The sequence below is a fragment of the Mesoplodon densirostris genome, chromosome 2 (assembly GCF_025265405.1).
Source record: "Mesoplodon densirostris isolate mMesDen1 chromosome 2, mMesDen1 primary haplotype, whole genome shotgun sequence".
NCBI classification, from domain to species: domain Eukaryota; kingdom Metazoa; phylum Chordata; class Mammalia; order Artiodactyla; family Ziphiidae; genus Mesoplodon; species Mesoplodon densirostris.
The window spans coordinates 23726444-23745201 of record NC_082662.1 but is presented as its reverse complement, the minus strand read 5'-3'; the positions used below and the strand labels follow the sequence as shown (position 1 = coordinate 23745201).

General features: G+C 38.4%; 1 protein-coding gene across 22 annotated transcripts in view; it reads right to left on the bottom strand.

Annotated features, from left to right (window-relative positions):
• Positions 1-18758, bottom strand: part of EPB41 (erythrocyte membrane protein band 4.1) — a 206028-nt gene that overhangs the window by 106101 nt on the left and 81169 nt on the right. For 21 of the 22 annotated variants that reach the window (XM_060089302.1, XM_060089312.1, XM_060089306.1 and 18 more), the window contains exons 2-5: positions 16955-17429; positions 12735-12944; positions 9548-9652; positions 2511-2553 (exon numbers count right to left, since the gene is read on the bottom strand). In XM_060089302.1, coding sequence (XP_059945285.1) covers positions 2511-2553; positions 9548-9652; positions 12735-12944; positions 16955-17422 — 826 coding nt within the window. In that variant the 5' untranslated portion in view covers positions 17423-17429. The remainder of the gene's footprint in view (positions 1-2510; positions 2554-9547; positions 9653-12734; positions 12945-16954; positions 17430-18758) is intronic. The other variant, XM_060089309.1, reaches the window with a different exon arrangement.

The following is an 18758-nucleotide window of genomic DNA, read 5'->3' as shown; positions in this document are numbered from 1 at the left end:
AGATTGCATATGTATATTAAATACATACAGAACATACATATTTATATTAAAATATATTTATAAAGTATATTATACATAAAATATAATGTATGCATTAAATACATATTTATATTAAAATGTATGTCTATATATACTCAGAACATCTCTGGACAGAACACAAGAAATTAGTTAAAGGACAGGGGAAGAAGGAAGATTTACCTTGTATTATATTCATCTGTATCTTTTAATTTTATACCTCATATTTATATCACCTATTTAAAAAAATTTAAAACTACATATGACATAATATACAGAAAATACAATATATAACAATGTATAACATAATTGTTTTTTGTTTTTGTTTTTGTTTTTGTTTTTGGTGGTACGCAGGCCTCTCACTGCTGTGGTCTCTCCCGCTGCGGAGCACAGGCTCCAGACGCGCAGGCTCAGCGGCCACGGCTCACGGGCCCAGCTGCTCCGCGGCATGCGGGATCCTCCCAGACCGGGGCATGAACCCGCGTCCCCCACATCGACAGGCGGACTCTCAACCACTGCGCCACCAGGGAAGCCCCCATAATTGTATTTTTGAAAAGCAAAATTTATATATGCCTAGAAAAAATCTTACAGATCATACCAATTTAACAGTGATTATATCTGGAGGATAGGATTTACAGGCTTTTTACTTGCTTCATGATATATTTTCATAATGCTTAAATTTTTCACAATGGGTATATATTACTTGTATGATGAAAACTATTTTTTTTTTACACTCAAGGGCTTTTTTAAAAAATAAATTTATTTATTTTATTAATTTTGGTTCTGTTGGGTCTTCGTTGCTGTGTGCAGCCTTTCTCTAGTTGCAGCGCACGGGCTTCTCATTGCAGTGGCTTCTCGTTGCGGAGCATGGGCTCTAGGTCCACGGGCTTTAGTAGTTGCGGCACACGGGCTCAGCAGTTGTGGCTCGTGGACTCTAGAGTGCAGGCTCAGTAGTTGTGGCACACGGGCTTAGTTGCTCCACAGCATGTGGGATCTTCCCAGACCAGGGCTCGAAACCATGTCCCCTGCATTGGCAGGTGGCTTCTTAACCACTGCACCACCAGGGAAGCCCATGAAAACTATTTTTAAAAAACCCAAAGTCTTTGCAATAGATAAATGTAAACCTTCTCTTTGGCTCAATGAAATATTTACATTTTGATGTTAAAGTTTGTGTCACAGACACGGTTTTTCTTTCCCATGTTGAAGGAAGAGGTTTTATTATTTTGTAAATTTTTTTTAAATGACAAACACTTAGGTTATCTTTCTTAGCGAGTTTTTTTTTCTTTTTTTTTTCAATAGCCTGGAAGATAATCTACTAGATAGTCTTCTCCACTCATCATAAACTTTGTTTTAACTTTTCTTCCTAAAGAGTCTTCTTGTACAATCATTTATTCCTGAGTAATATTGAATATTAAAAGTATCTTCATTGAAAGGGGCTTGGAATCATGTTTTTTGTTGTCATGTCTCAAAAATTCTGAATATTTTTTACTCTGACTTGCATTTTAAAACAAGATTTTATAGGCAGAGAGCAAATATGGAGAGTTGTCAGGCCAAAGTAGTATTTTGTTTCTCTATCTTAAGAAAAATAAATAAATAGGGTCTAAAAGAAAACATTTCACCATAACAAAAGTGTTTTCTTTTAAGAAACAAATGAAAAATAAAACTTCTTTTCAGGTGATACAGTTAAAACTTACTAATCATGATGACTAACATCTACTGCAGTTCCTACAAGTTTCCTCAAAAATAAACTAAACTATAAGGACATCTAGTCATAACTGGAGCGGGGGTGGGTAAAGTCTCTACCCTTTAGCCCATTGGGCCTGAGGCTACAAAATACTAATCTAGTCTTTTTTCAACCTAGAAAAATCTATCCCAGGACACCAGTCTGAGCAGAGTGTTCAGCAGTAATATATGCCAGAGGGCTTGGAGCTAAGAGAAAGCCACAATGACAGAAGGGTCACTGGCAAGGAATTTCTTCTATTCTTTTTTTTTCCTTCCACAGTTCCTTACATACTTCAATGTGGAAGAAGACGGTTGAAAAGGGACAAAAAAGAACTATAGAGAAGAAAACATGGAGAAGGTTAGAACTCAATAGTCCAGAACAATTTAAATGGAACAGGATCAGGCAGCAAACTCCCAATCGTAAGCTACTACAGTTTCAATCACTACCATTTTGAGAACTGACTCCCATATCCTTTTCTCTTCTATTCTTTGTTTGTTTCCACCTTCTGTTTCTCTCAATCATTCCTATCTTCCCCCACTTTCCCTAGTTGTAAAAAAAAATCATCAAGATCTGACCTACATCTCAATAGTGTCTACCTCTGCTGTATCTTTCTATTATGGAATCTCTACCTTCCAAAGGAAGGCTTTATCTTAATTTCAAAGCCATCTGCCATAGTCAGAATTCTAAAGTGACTCACAGCCAGAAAAAGGTTGGAAATCCTCTGACCTACTAAAAAAAAGAAAGAGCTGGAAAAAGGGCTATATTCACTTACCACGAACCTGCTTTTTTATTTCTTTGGCAGAATCTAGCCATGTCTGTAAAAAGAAGAAAAGGCATTCACACAGAGCTCCAAAATACATAAACCACAGAGTACCAGAAGCAGGATTACTGACCATATCCAATAGTGTCTCCAGGCCAACCTACATTTCCAATATTTTTTGCATTAGTTTCACATAGCACAGTAATTTTGAACAGAGAAACAGGGAGCCAGACAGTTGGGCTTGAATCCTAGCTCTACTACTTCCTAGGTGAGTGACTTTAAGCATCTTTGTACTTCAGTTTCCTCATCTATTAGAGGAAATAAAATGAGATATTAGCAGTAGGGCCTACCTCAGAGTTACTGTGAAGATTAAAAGTTAATATATGTAAAGCTTTAGCAAACAAGAAATGCTAAATAAGCACTTGCTATTTTTATTATTCTGTAAAGGCAAATAGAGATCTATAATCAGGATTGTTGATCTATAACCTAGATCTTATTTTTCCCTCCAACTCTGACCTCCAGTCTCATTCGAGTTTTCTATGTCAGCATAGCACCTGGTACATGGTTCATGCTCAGTTAATGTTTACTGAATGAATAACTATTTTGTTTTTCCTGACTACTCTTGCCACACTAATTTCTCCCTTCACCATTCTCCAACACCACTTAAAATCTGCACACCACAAGGGCAAGGTTCCTCAACCCATAGTGGACCATGCAAAACTAATGGCACTTAAAGAGAGCTTCACCATTAACATCCTTCATAGGCTCCTAGAGAAATGTTTAAAGACAGAAATTTCTAAATTGAATTGTCTAAAAGATTTTTATTGACATAAGACATATACAGAATAGTACATAAAACATATCTATAGATCAATAAATTATCAAAGTGAACATATAAGTATAACATTACCAGCACCCCAGGAGCCCCTTTCATGCCTGCTCCCAATCCCCCCACCCCATTCCCCCTTCCAAAATGTTTAGAATTGAATTTTAGTTGTATTTAGAAAAGAAGAGTAAGGGAGGATTACTCCTCACCCTGTACCAACAAGGGCAAAGTTCAAGATGGCCATCCCATGTGCCCTACCCAAGGAGTGGGCTTGAACACCACAATCTTACATTTGATTTTATATTACACTAACCGTTATATAAAGATAGTCACCACAACAGATAATAAGCAAAGAGTGAGGATGAGTTTCCTTTTCTCTCCCCTGCCCCTGCAATTAACACAGATGATTAAGAAATATGTTTTTAAAAATACCACTTAATATAAAATTATTCTAAAGTATAAAAACTAAGTACATACTTGTTTAAGTCCCATCAGAAAGGGCAGGGGGTAACCTGGGTGTTTCTCCTTCCTCTCTCATTAAGACTAAAGAACTTTAAGTTGTTATAGGTCCAAAGGCAAAAGAAGACTTTAAAAGCGCCAACTGATAAGTTTTGTGGAACTTCTGAGAACCTTGCAATCCAGAACTCTTAACAAAGACTACTTTCTACCACTGTGGAATGAACATGTCCCCTACAGAGTGAGGTGGCTCCATATGTTCCCTATTTTTAAGAGAAATCTCCCAAAGTAGCCTGAAGCTGCCAAGTTTCTTACAGGGATTCCATGAGCCATTCTATGACTCTAAGGCTAGAATTCCCACCAATCTGACATAAAGAGGGCAAATCCAGATTTGTGCCAATCACATGGGACTCCAAGGTATAAGGTACCTTATAGAACAAAGTATTATTTCTTCAGTATCTAGACCTCCGAATCAAAATCAAAAAGTGTGTACAAGACAATAAAAAATCAGTGTGCATAACAATAGGTACTTTATGCTCAATTTAAACTATTCAATTCAGAGCATTTTATTTAGCCAACAAGTATTTAGGAATGCCTCCATGTGCTAGGCACCAATGTTACAAAAAAGGATTTAAAAATAGTGCTTGTCCTCAAGGAGCTGTCAGTCTAAAGGAAGAGCTGAGTAGGGAACAATTTGTCTTTTCTTAGAGACAGTTAGGAAATGTTTTTCAAAAGAATGTTTTGGGGGAAAAAAAGGTAAAAAAAAAAAAAAGAATGTTTGGGAGATCTAATTGAGGGTTGAAGAACAAATAAGAGTTAGGCAAAAAAAGAAGTGGAAGTAATTAGAAAGGCACAGGGTATATAAAGAGAACATGATACATCTGAGTTGCTGAATGTAGTTCAGCAAAGCTGGAGCACAGAAGTGAAGAGGAGAGATGTAAAAGGAAAAAGAACAGTAAGGGCCAGATCACAGAGGCCACAGTATTCCATGCTAAGAAACTTGGACTTCATCAAGTTACAGGCCAGGGAGAATCACTGAAGGATTTAAAATAAGAGTGACACAAATTTGAGGTAGACAGGGAGACCAAATAAGAAGCTGTTGTTGAGAATGATGATAGTCAGGATTTGTGACTGAGTAAATAGGGTGGGCTGATGATGAGAGGTGGTAAAGTACAGTAGTAAACAAAAATTCCTAAGTTGCTGGCTTGGGCAACTGGGTAGATGTGGTACTATTCACTGAAACAGAAAATGTAGGAAAAGGAATAAATTTTCATGAAGAAGAAAAAAATAGCAAAAAACTGAAAACAACCCAAATGTCCATCAACAATAGAATAAATAAATTATGGTATATTTATATAGATACACGTTCAAGGTGTCTTTGGAAATCCAAGTGGAATATTTCAGTAGGTAGCTGGATAAGCAGGTCTGGCACTCAGAAGAGTGATTTTAACCAGAGAGATAAATTTGGGCACTTTCCCCATATAGGTGGCAAATGAAGCCATGAAAGTAGATAAAAATCATCCAGGGAGCATATAATAGAGTTAAAAGAAAGAAACTAAAGATAAACCTTGGGGAACATTTACAGTTAAGGGATGAAGAGAGGATAAAGAGCTGAGAAGTAAACTGAGAAGAAGTGACCAAGTGGTAGGAGGAAAACAGGAGAGACTGGTATCACGGAATCCCAAGGAATAGAACATTTCAAGGATGGATAGGCAAGCTCATCAATGCTGAAAAATGGACAAGGAACATGAAGATGAAAAACTGTCAGATTTATCTTGGCAAGGGCAGTTCAGCAGAGTGGTAAGAGCAGAAATCAAAATACGGTGAGTTATACCAAGTGCTGGTGAGAATGTGGCACAGCTGGAACTCTTAGTGCTGGTGGGAGTGTGAATTGGTAGCACCACTTTGGAAAACTGATAGTATCTACTAAAGCTGAACATATATGTGTCATCCACAACCCAGCAATGCCACTTCTGGGAAGCCAACAGAAATGAATATGACAAGATATGCACTAAAAGACATGTATGAGAATGTTCCCAGGAGTATCATTCATAAAAGCCGCAAACTGTAAACAAGCCAAATGTCCATCAACAGTAGAATGCATAAATAAAGTGTGGTATAGTCAAACAATGAACTAGTATACAGCAGCAAGAATGGATGAACTATTGCTACTCGCCACAACATGGATGAAACTCAAAAACATGATATTAAACAAAACAAAAGAAGCCAGACCTAAGAGCACATACTGTATGGTTTCGCTTATGTAAAGTTTAAAAACAGGCAAAACTAATTGATGGTGATAGATGTTAGGAAGACATCTGTTACTTTTGACAGGGCCTGAGGTAGGAGTACTGATTGTTAGGGGCTGGCGGTAGTGACTGGAAGGGGAAACAAAGTGGGATTCTGGAATCCTTCAGAAAAAAATCCTTGATTCATTCATAAATAACTTATTCCAAGCAGGAATAAAATCTAGGAAGCAACTATTGGGTTGGCCAAAAGGTTCATTTTGTTTTTTCCGTTAAGATGGCTCTAGTAGCACTTAGTTGTCTTCAACTTCATTTGAAACAATTTTGTTAGATTATATGTGACAGCCGTCATATCAACATGCATTTAAAAAAAGACTTATCAAAATTGGTGAATTTTTGTGTGACATTTTAATATTGAAAATGGAAGAAAAAAAGCAACATTTTCAGCATATTATGCTTTATTATTTCAAGAAAGGTAAAAATGCAACTGAAACACAAAAAAAGATTTGTGCAGTGTATGGAGAAGGTGCTGTCACTGACCGAATGTGTCAAAAGTAGTTTGCAAAGTTTCATGCTAGAGATTTCTTGCTGGACGATGCTCCATGGTCTAGTAGACCAGTTGAAGTTGATAGCGATCAAATCGAGACATTAACTGAGAACAATCAATGTTATACCACGAGGGAGACAGCTGACATACTCAAAATATTCAAATCAAGCACTGAAAATCATTTGCACCAGCTTGGTTATGTTAATCACTTTGATGTTTGGGTTCCACATAAGTTAAGCAAAAAAAACCCTCTTGACCGTATTTCCACATGCAATTCTCTACTTAGATGTAGTGAAAACATTCTGTTTTTAAAACAAATTGTGATGGGCGATGAAAAGTGGACACTGTACAATAATATGGAATGGAAGAGATTGTGGAGCAAGCGAAATGAACCACCACCAACCACACCAAAGGCTGGTCTTCACCCAAAGAACGGGATGTTGTGTATATGGCAGGATTGGAAGGGAGTCCTCTATTATGAGCTCCTTCCGGAAAACCAAACAATTAATTCCAACAAGTACTGCTCCCAATTAGACCAACTGAAAGCAGCACTCGACAAAAAGCATCCAGAATTAGTCAACAGAAAATGCATAATCTTCCATCAGGATAATGCAAGACCGCATGTTTCTTTGATGACCAGGCAAAAACCGTTACAGCTTGGCTGGGAAGTTCTGACTCATCCACCATATTCACCAGACATTGCACCTTTGGATTTCCATTTATTTAAGTCTTTACAAAATTCTCTTAGTGGAAAAAATTTCAATTCCCTGGAAGACTATAAAAGGCACCTGGAACAGTTCTTTGTTCAAAAAGATAAAAAGTTTTGGGGGACTTCCCTGGTGGCGCAGCGGTTAAGAATCCGCCCCCCAATGCAGGGGACAGGGGTTCGAGCCCTGGTCCAGGAAGATCCCTATGTGCTGTTGAGCAGCTAAGCCCATGAGCCACAACTACTGAGCCTGTGCTCTAGAGCCTGCGAGCTGCAACTACTGAGCCCACGTGCTGCAACTACTGAAGCCCGCACACCTAGAGCCTGTGCTCTGCAACAAGAGAAGCCACCACAATGAGAGGCCTGCGCACCACAACAAAGAGTAGCCCCTGCTCTCAGCAACTAGAGAAAACCCGCGTGCAGCAGCGAAGACCCAATGCAGCCAAAAAATTAATGAATAAATAATTTTTTTTTAAAAGATGCATCACTGTGAATCTCAGAACACTAAAGAAAGGTAGAAAGAAAGAGAGAAAAAGAAGAGAAGGAGGGAGGAAAGGAGGGAGGGAGGAAGGGAAGGAAGGAGGGTAAAAGATTCTACTAGCCTAATTCTACACAGGGCAAGAGAGAGGGGAGATCATACAAAGCATCACAAATCAGAATGGCTTTGACCTTCTCAATAGCCAATATTAAAAGCTAGAAGACAATAGAGCAATGCCTTCAAAATTATGAAGGCAAATCATTTCAAGCCTAAAATTCTACACCCAACCAAACTATCAACCAAATACAACAGTACAATAAACACATTTTCAGACATGTAATGTCTCAAAAAGATTACATCCCATATGTAATTTCTCAGAAGGAGTGCTCTATCAAATACCAGGAGATGCTAAGATAAAGGGGAAACAAGAGAAACATCACAGGAGAGAAGTACAACAAATCCCCAGGATAATGGTGATGGGAAATACCTGGGTCAACTATATACAAGACAGAGAGAGCAACTCATCCAGACTGGAGAAGTATGACTCAAAGAGATAGCATACTGAAGAAGGACTGTCACCATCACAATGGCCTTTGCTACCGTATTGTCCCTTTAACCTAACAATGCTAAGGAAGTCTCCTCCAAACTCATTTGTGTACAGGATTTACTTGGGCCATATGCAAATGAAGTTCCTGCTTTCCCTTCTATGTTCTACTTCCTGAATCAGCTAAAGACCTTCATTTTAACCCAAAGGAAAACTCTGCTTTGACCTATTTCTGAGAGCTGGAAGTTAGCCATGATGAATTTAGAAGCAGAAAATATAGAACAGCCCATTACCCCAACCATATCCTGTAAGAACCTGGCCCATCAGACCTGCCAGATGCCCCAAATATGATAAGCCCTATGTTTCCCAGGATTCACTTGTCCACTGACTTCCCCAGAAGGGGTTCTTATAAACAATCAGAGAAGTTGAAACTAGATTATGATTCAGAGACATCAACTTTTTTTCCCAGAAATATTTTATCTAAGGGGGACAATAAAGCCGTTTTTTACTCAGCCAGATTTGTTGTTTGCTGTACAATCAAATTCAGCTTTTATATTAGGCACTTTTAACATCACTTTATACAGAAATATATCAATGAATATAAATAAAGCAATTTAATATTTTCTCATTAAAAAATAAATAGGATAGTGAAAACTACTATAAGGAAATAAAACTTGCTGATAAGATAGAGTATGGATGACACCAACAATAGCAAAAAGTTTTCAATGCAACTGGAAGCTTTTTACCAATGTGAGCACTGGAAGCTCAACTGCAAGATGAAAGAATTTCCTCTGCTGAATGCCTTTGGATGAGCCAGCTCCCAGCAATTTAAGTATACTTGGTTCATAGAAAAATTATAACAGTTACATTAAACAAGTAGGTACTGGTACTCAGTGACTTCATTTATATGCCAAATTCAAGTATTCTCAAATATTCTAACATAAACCTGAGTGGGGTACACACACACAATATAAAAACATTCGATTTTATCTCACTGAGCTTGTATAACATAAAATACTTCCCAGAGTATTTTCCTCGATTCATGGGAGAACTTTCTAACTCACAGCTGCAGAAAGTTTTTCACTGTAGTATTAGAGGTGTTGCTTTGTTTTTTAATTACCTTCAGTCTTTCCTTACTATGTACACTGTATCTTGGAGAGGCAGGAATAAATACATTCTTAACAACAGTAAATGAATTAAAACAATTTTGGGGGTCAGTTTCTTATATTACAAGCAGTCTTCTCACCTTAGAGGTTGCATTATCCCAAATGGCTAGACTAAAGTAGTCTTCTTCCAAAAGATTGAGGTGTTCACATACTCGTTTAAGTAAATCTTGTCCCTTAGCATGTTTCTGCAAAGATACACATACTTTAGTTGAGGTTTCCTCTTATTCCTGCATTTATCACGAAATAACATAAAATGTCACTTTCCAATTTTCTCTTTTATCCTTGGTTACTAACACTTTCAGATGGTTGCATAGTGCAAGTAGAACAAAGTGAGTAACAAAAATCCTGTTTCTTAATTTGTCAGTTTAAATATGCAACACATTTATAGTTGCTTGGAAATGCTGCTACAATTCAAAGCAAAATTCCATCAAGCATCCCCCACCTCCATCCTAAACATTACATTCTTTATTTTTGGTGTATTTCCTGAAGCCTGCTATGGGTCGCTGTCAGTCAGCATAAGCACCTGACTTACCTGAATCAGCTGTCGACAATGACAATTAACAGTGGCTATGGAAATCATTAGACTCTCTATCATTCCCAGACCAAATGTCCCAAGACAATGAGCTACGTCTCAACTCCCTGCAATCTCTTTCAGAAAAATGCATAAAGTATAAGATTTTAGGTACCCTCCAGACATTACCCGTTGCAGTGGCTCTGTCAGTTGTGCTACAAATCATTTCTTAATGTTTCTCTACCCAGAAAATCAAACCATTACCAATTTGGGGTATTGGTATTCCTGTTTATAGGGAGGAAATGCCATAACTCAGGGACTGAGATTTAGAGTGAAAAAGTCCCTGCTTTTTCATTTACTAGCTAAACAACCTGAGTCAATTTCTGAACATTAGCTTTCTCATCTGTGAAGTGATAAGAATATGTATATTTGTCCTACCTAACTACTGGAATTGTTGAAAAAAATTAAATATGCTGGACTTCCCTGGTGGCACAGTGGTTAAGGATCCACCTGCCAATGCAGGGGACACGGGTTCAAGCCCTGGTCCGGGAAGATCCCACATGCCGTGGAGCAACTAAGCCCGCGAGCCACAACTACTGAGCCTGCACCTCACAACTACTGAAGCCCGCGCACCTAGAGCCCGTGCTCTGCAACAAGAGAAAGTGCGGCAATGAGAAGCCTGCGCACTGCAACAAAAATAGCTCCCGCTCGCTGCAACTAGAGAAAGCCCGCATGCAGCAATGAAGACCCAACGCAGCCAAAAATAAATAAATAAATAAATTTATTTTAAAAAAAATAATAATAAAAAAAACTTTTTTAAATAATAAAAAAATTAAACTTGCTAATGTCTTCTGAGAAATACATTTTTTAAAACTTCCAAAAAATTAGAAATCATTTTTTGGCACATATACATGACATGTCCTTCTCTCAATGAGCTGAGCTATTTTTAATGACTATTAGTAATTCACATAGATGTTCATTCATTTTTAGACTTATCCCATCTATATTATATCATTTTCTTCATTTTCTCCCTTCTATGTTTTCACTCTATATGACAGAGATGATTAGGGAATTCTTCACATACAGGTCCCTACTCCCTTATTTATAATTCCAAAATTCAGAAGTTCTAAAAAGTAAAAGTTTGGGCTTGTTTATTTTGTTTTTGTTCAAAGCTCATCTGAAGGCAAATTCTGACCTGAACTGTTATGGGCTATTTTTTATCTTTATTTATCCAACTTAGAGTGAATCTTCATATATTTTACCATAGAAATAATGTGTTTGATAATGTACCTACTGCTACACACTCTGCTGGGAATATTATGAAATTTGCAGAATATGTACTTGTTGCTTTTCTAAAACCCAAAATATTCTGAATTCTAAAACCCAAAATATTCTGAATTCTGAAACACATCTGCCCCCAAATGTTTCAGATATAAGGGACCCATATCTAGATTTTGGTCTGAATGGGAAGAATGAGTGTGGAATAGCTTTCCCCATCTCCAGACTAGCTAGTGGTGAGAAGCAGAAAGAGCAGACCCTAGGTCTTCTCCAGTTACCAGGTGCAGTAACTATTTTAAAAATGCAACAGTGTATTTTTCTTGATTTCTCTTTCAAAACTTGGAGAGGGAATTCCTATTAATAAATACAGTATAATATTTTAGACTACTTATTTGTGTTTTGATATATTTGCATATAAATAATTCAATTTCAAAATAATTTTTTACACACCTAAGATATAAGCATATGTGAATTATATGTTTTATCAAAAGGCTATTATTGGGCTTCCCTGGTGGCGCAGTGGTTGAGAGTCTGCCTGCCAATGCAGGGGACACGGGTTCGAGCCCTGGTCTGGGAGAATCCCGCATGCCGCGGAGCGGCTAGGCCTGTGAGCCACAACTACTGAGCCTGCGCTTCTGGAGCCTGTGCTCCTCAACAAGAGAGGCCACAATAGTGGGAGGCCCGCGCATCGCGATGAAGAGTGGCCCCCGCTTGCCACAACCAGAGAAAGCCCTCGCACAGAAACGAAGACCCAACACAGCCCAAAATAAATAAATAAATTAAAAAAAAAGGCTATTATTAGTAATAATCACAATTGCTTTTTATCAAGCATATCATAATTGACAATTACTGCTCTAGTTAAAAAAATTGCTGATAGATTTTTAAGGACTTTTAACTTGTCTTGAAGAAGCAAAAGAATAACTGAAACAACTCTGACATTTTTATTCAATCTTGATTCAATTATTTATTCTTTCTGGAAATAATAGAGAATTTTAATAAATGGGATTACTTGATTTAAGTTTTTTATATCCTATCTCATGGAGCTAAAGAAATACATTAAATAAAGCTCATTAAGGTTTAGATCTGGGAGAGCAGAAATGAACAGACAGTAATTTTTTTTTTTTGATAAATAAAATTATGGGGACTGATGGACCTAGAAACTGAGGCTATCCTGGGAAATCTAGTCATGGAAGATCACTCTATAAATAACAAATCAATATTTTTATTAAACAAAATTATTTTGGATTATAAAAGTAACATGCTCAATTCACAAGATTGGGCAGATATAGAAAAAGCTGGAGAAGAAAATAAGACTCACTCATAATCCTTCCACACCTCCACCTCCAGAAAATCACTATTAACATTTCAGTCCATAGAAATATTCATTATACTGGGTCTTAGGCCATGGCACCACTTACCCAACCCTACATTAAACAATTTGTAAGAGTTCTAACTACTTGAGATTGAAATGCACTCACCTCCACAACACATTCATAAACTGTGTCATCCAACAAAGAAACCTTGCAATGCATGTTTCTGTGTCTTCTGATCGATTTCTGGGAAGCTTTTAATTCTCCTTCTGCTATTGATTCAGGACTTTCTTCTTTTACTTCTATTTTAGAGCAGTCTTCAAGTCCTCCTTCCTCAGTCTGAAAATCGGGATCTTCTCTGTGTTCTTCCTGAGCAGGCTACATACCCATGACATCACCAAGTCAGTAACAAAGACATTTCACAAAACGTGCCGTATACACGTTTGCCTATAATATTGCTACCAGTAAAAAAAGCACTAACTGAAGAAGAAAAACTGTTAAAACAAATACAAGTGATATTAAGATTATTTTTCTGTAAAAGATATTATGATCTCCCAAAAGATCCACAGACTCTGCTATTCTCAAAACTTTATGATAGAAGGTAAAATCCCATCTTTCAAATCAATAAATGAAGGTTTCAGGTAAACCAGAGGACAGCAATCTGTTGCTCTCAGCACTATATTTTCTCCCTGACTATGCCATTGCCTATTATTAAAACCTATTAAAACATAAACATCTTTGCCCCATGCTCCTCAATTTTAGCGAGGTAGCCTTATGAATTGCAAAACGAGTTGTGATTTGTCATGTAGTCTAAATTTTATGAATGGGGAATTCCCTGGTGGTCCGGTGGTTAAGACTCCACACTCTCACTGCCAAGGGCCCAGGTTCAGTCCCTGGTCGGGGAACTAAGATCCCACAGGCCTCGAGGCACGGCCCAAAAACAAAAAAACAAAGAAACAGAAAAAACCCATAAATTTCTTTGAATGGCTAAAAGGGGTTCTTGGGACCATTTCAGAGCATAAGGCAACATATGTATAGTAGGCTAACAACTGTAAATACCAATTAACTCATTTTTACCAGGTATCAACCATGATAAATGCAAAGAAGATTCAAAGAAGCAAGAGACAGACTGAAATCTGGATCTCCTAAGGCAATCATTAAGTCATCCCAAAGTAATACAGGTGGGCTTCCCTGTGGCGCAGTGGTTGAGAGTCCGCCTGCCGATGCAGGGGACACAGGTTCGTGCCCCGGTCCGGGAAGGTCCCACATCCCACATGCCACAGAGCGGCTGGGCCCGTGAGCCACGGCCGCTGAGCCTGCGCGTCCGGAGCCTGTGCTCCGCAACGGGAGAGGCCACAACAGTGAGAGGCCCGTGTACCACAAAAAAAAAAAAAAAGTAATACAGGTAAGTGAGACAACATTTTGGCATACACTTACTCACTTTCGTCACAATAAAATCGCTGAAAGGTTCTTAACTAAACCTCACTAATTCTTTTCTTTCAAAAAAATACATAGTTGACATTTAGGAAAAAGGATTTAATTATTTGGCTCCTGCTCCTCCTGCATTAGATATTGGAGGTGTCTACAAGTCTCCTTCCCCTCCTTCATGACCCTCTTAAATGTTACCTCTTCATTAAGGCCTTCACTGGCTATCCTATCTGGCCTATCCCCACTCTACTAGTGTTCTTCATGTTAGTACCCTGTTTATTGCCTTCATAACATTTATTACAATAAATAATTAATTTGTATTTACTACTTTTTTTGTCTCTTCCATTAGACTATAAAGTTATCAAGAGTAGGGAACATGTTTGTTCAATAATAATATTTAAGAATAATAATGAGAATAATAACAAACATTTATATAGAAATTACAATGGGTCATTTACTGTTCTAAAAGCATTACTTACATGAACTCATTTAACCCTATGGGGAGGGTACTATTATTATCCCCCCTTGACAAATAAGAAACTGGGGCCAGAGAAGTTAATTCGCCTAGGATCATACAGTCAGTAAGTCACATACCACTTTGACTCCAGAATTCATGATCTTAAACCTCTTTGCCATATTATAGTTTTTATCTACCAATGTATGTCCAGCTTAGGGCCTGGCACACACAGCAGGTTTTCAGTAAATTTGTTGAGTAAATAAATAAGTATCAAAAAATGACACATGGCTTCCAAAAAATCCAAGGTAGGACTTCCCTGGTGGCGCAGTGGTTGAGAGTCCTCCTGCCGATGCAGGGGACACGGGTTCGTGCCCCGGTCCGGGAAGATCCCACATGCCACGGAGCGACTGGGCCCGTGAGCCATGGCCTCTGAGCCTGCACGTCCGGAGCCTGTGCTCCGCAATGGGAGAGGCCACAACAGTGAGAGGCCTGCGTACCGCAAAAAAAAAAAAAAAAAATCCAAGGTACCCTAGATGAAGCTTGGTGCAGTCCTACAATGCAAACTGACTTTTAAAAAATCCGGTATAGAAAAGGACCACTCAAATGAAATTCTACTATGAAATCAATGAATGAGATTTTAGTTAAATCTAAAATTAACTTTGTCATCTGTTTCAACTTCAGTACAAATGCTATGATCTTTAGACAAAACAGACTAGCCTTGATTCAAATGCTAATTAAAACAGGATATGGATTTTTCCATACATAAAGCAAAGGAGAAAAAAAAGCAATTAAGAACCTCTTGAAAGTACCAGACTTCCTGAAAGGTAATGTAATTTAACTCTTTTGGTACTCCTAAAATTAAATTAAATTAATGACATTAAGATATGTAGCTTCTCTGCCTTTACTGTTCATGTTTATTAACTAAGTAATAATAACTAACATTTATTGAGTGCCTAGAATATGTCAGGCAATGTCTTAAGAGCTTTACACTTTTATCTCTTTTAATCCTCATAATGGCCAAATAAGGTGAACATTATTATCCTCATTGTACAGAGGAGAAAACTGATAAAGCAGAAGTGTCACTTCTCTACACCTGAACCCTCTAGTCTGATTCCATAGCCTACATTCTTAACTATTACACTATAAATAAAATTTTGTTTTCAACCTTGTTTCACTATAGCAAGTACACAATAACAACTTTATCCTGATTTTTGCGGTACGCGGGCCTCTCACTGTTGTGGTCTCTCCCATTGCGGAGCACAGGCTCCGGACGCGCAGGCTCAGCGGCCATGGCTCACGGGCCCATGAGCTCCGCGGCATGTGGGATCCTCCCAGACCGGGGCATGAACCCGTGTCCCCTGCATCGGCAGGCAGACTCTCAACCACTGCGCCACCAGGGAAGCCCTACTCTTAGCACTTTTGATGTATAAGTAATCATTCTAGAAATACATATTTTTTTAAGTCTAATGAAACTGTAGAGCCCAAACCTGAGACCTATAATAGAAACATATAGGACTTACATTTTTTACAATGCAGATAATGCCCACATCCTTCAGGAAAAAAAAGACTTTGAAAATAACTCTTAATTTGTAGTTCAGTAGGCCTGAAAATAAATGGGATTCCTAGAAAATAGTTTGAGTTACAGTACTAATATTTTCTCATGATTTTTGGACAGATGACCAAATTCACAACTCATATTTAGTTTACACTGTGACACAATTAAGGCTCCACCCAACTACTAGATATTACAAAGGTGGTATAAAGAGCTAACTTTCCTCATCTATATCCTACACTCTGTGGGAATATGACCTAGTTGGAGAAAATAACAAAGATAAGGCAGACGTGGTTCAAACTTATCACACACCTCTGGATGGTCTGAATCTATCTCATGACTTTTATAAAGACTTCCATAAAAGGACCATGTTTGCTGATAAATTACCCCATTTCTAATAATTCCACCAAAATAAACTCTAAACCACTTCACTTTCTTTCCGCCCCCCGCCTCATTAAAAATCCTGGGCTTTTTGCATTATAATAGCAAAATGTAAACTCGTTTGATACATTTCTTTTCTTTCATTTTCTTTTCTTTGATTTATGCAGTATAAGTATCTTTCTAAAAATCAAGTTACCATTGACTACATGAATTTCTTTAGAGCAGAAACTCCGAAGCATCATGTTACTTATTACTAACAACTGGCTAGTAAGAAATAAAACCAAATGTTCTTAAATGAAAAGTAAAGTGTAGGGCTTCCCTGGTGGCGCAGTGGTTGACAGTCCGCCTGCCAATGCAGGGGACACGGGTTCGTGCCCCGGTCCGGGAGGATCCCACATGCCGCGGAGCGGATGGGCCCGTGAGCCATGGCCGCTGGGCCTGCGCATCCGGAGCCTGTGCTCCGCAACAGGAGAGGCCACAACAGTGAGAGGCCCGCGTATCGCAAAAAAAAAAAAAAAAAAGTAAAGTGTATAACCTCCCTTCACCTCCCACACATTCGCACACCCTTACCTGTGTTTCTGCACTGCTTAATGAATGAAGATCCAAGGATGGGTCGGTTTTGAGCTCAGGCTCAGGAGCTGCAATCGGGGCCTTTAAAATGATCTCTTCGTCAAGACTGGCTCCAAATTCTATCTCTTTATGACCTTCACCTTTCTCTTTCGCTGACTCTACTTCTTTGCCTTCCTCCTCAGAGACCTGAGATTTAGGCCTTTTGAGAAATGAGGAGAACAGCCGTGACAGGCCCCTGTTTTCTGATGTCCGCTCCTTGTTCTTGGTCAAATCTTCATGTGTTGGAGTGTCTCCATTAGATGTTTTCAGCTTCTGCTCACACTGATTATCTCCCTCGGCTGCTGCTTGAGGAGCCTCTTCCAGCTGAGTTTCCTGTTGACCCGAGTTTGTGGCTCCCTCACCCTCTTCCTTCTGTTGCTGCTGCTGTGGATTTTCAGCCTCAGCCACTAAACTCTTCTCTGTTGTCATGACGTTGCTATTAAAAAGAAGATGGAAAAGGGGAGCTCTTAGAAGCAAAACACATTACTGAAGGCAAAACCCTCACTTGGGTCAAGTATGCCAGAATTAATATTTTTAGGTATTTAATCACCAACAGACAGTACTCCAGTCCATTAAACATAAGACTTTCCATTAAAGCACAAAAATATCTTACCTGTACATCCTGGATAAATTATTAATGGCTTGACTTGCTAAAGTTATGACATAGAGAAATTAGCTTAAAATAGTACCCTCTGAAGCCACCTTAGTGAAATGTATCATTTTAAATTCAAAGCTCAGAACTGGACATAGCAAATACATTTTTATCCTTCCTAAAAAAAAAAGATGTTATTTATACACTGTCCTTTGAGGGTATCAATCTTCAGGTGCTGGATTTGCAGGAATTATATGCAAAATTCTCTACACCCTAAGAGATAATGGGATTAAAAGGTTCCCCAACTCTTTATTATTCTTTTTCTTTATATTTCTCAGAATGCATAGACTTCATATTAAGAACAGAAATGTAGAATTCTGTTCATTTGTTATCAGACTTGACAACAGCAATGAGAAGTATACAGTTAAAATAATCACAAAAGAATTCCTTAGGTTTTCGTGTTACAACAGTAAATTACAGCCTCTTGCAGAAGAATACGACTTTAAGTTCTTTAAGACCTTTCTTCCTTCTGACAAATATGATTTTGAATGCTCATCATTTTTAAGAGTAGCAGTGAACTATTACAACAGAGGAAACTAGAGAAATAAGGAGAAAAAGAAACAAAATAGAGAAGAAAAATTTAGAAAGCAAATGTTGATTCAAGTATAAGAGAGAAGGCAAGCTGTAGACCTCACATATTTCAAACTTGTTGGTTTCTAGCCTCCTGATCTCAAAAATCCCAGTATTATTAGTTAAGCCACATAATAATGCCAAAGAGCAATGTCACACCTAGTTTACTAAAGGATAACCAACACACAAGGGAACTTTTGAGCAATTTGACTACTGATGGCCTTACACTTTGATTCACTGCTATACCTAAAAGTACTCCGCTCAAAAAGCAGCAATGGGCTTCCCTGGTGGCGCAGTGGTTGAGAGTCCGCCTGCCGATGCAGGGCACACAGGTTCGTGCCCCGGCCGGGAAGATCCCACATGCCGCGGAGCGGCTAGGCCCGTGAACCATGGCCGCTGAGTCTGCGCATCCGGAGCCTGTGCTCCGCAATGGGAGAGGCCCCAACACAGTGAGAGGCCCGCGTACCGCAAAATAAATAAATAAATAAAAATAAAGCAGCATTTACATTGTCTCTGCTTCTGCTCCATACTATTTAGATGAAG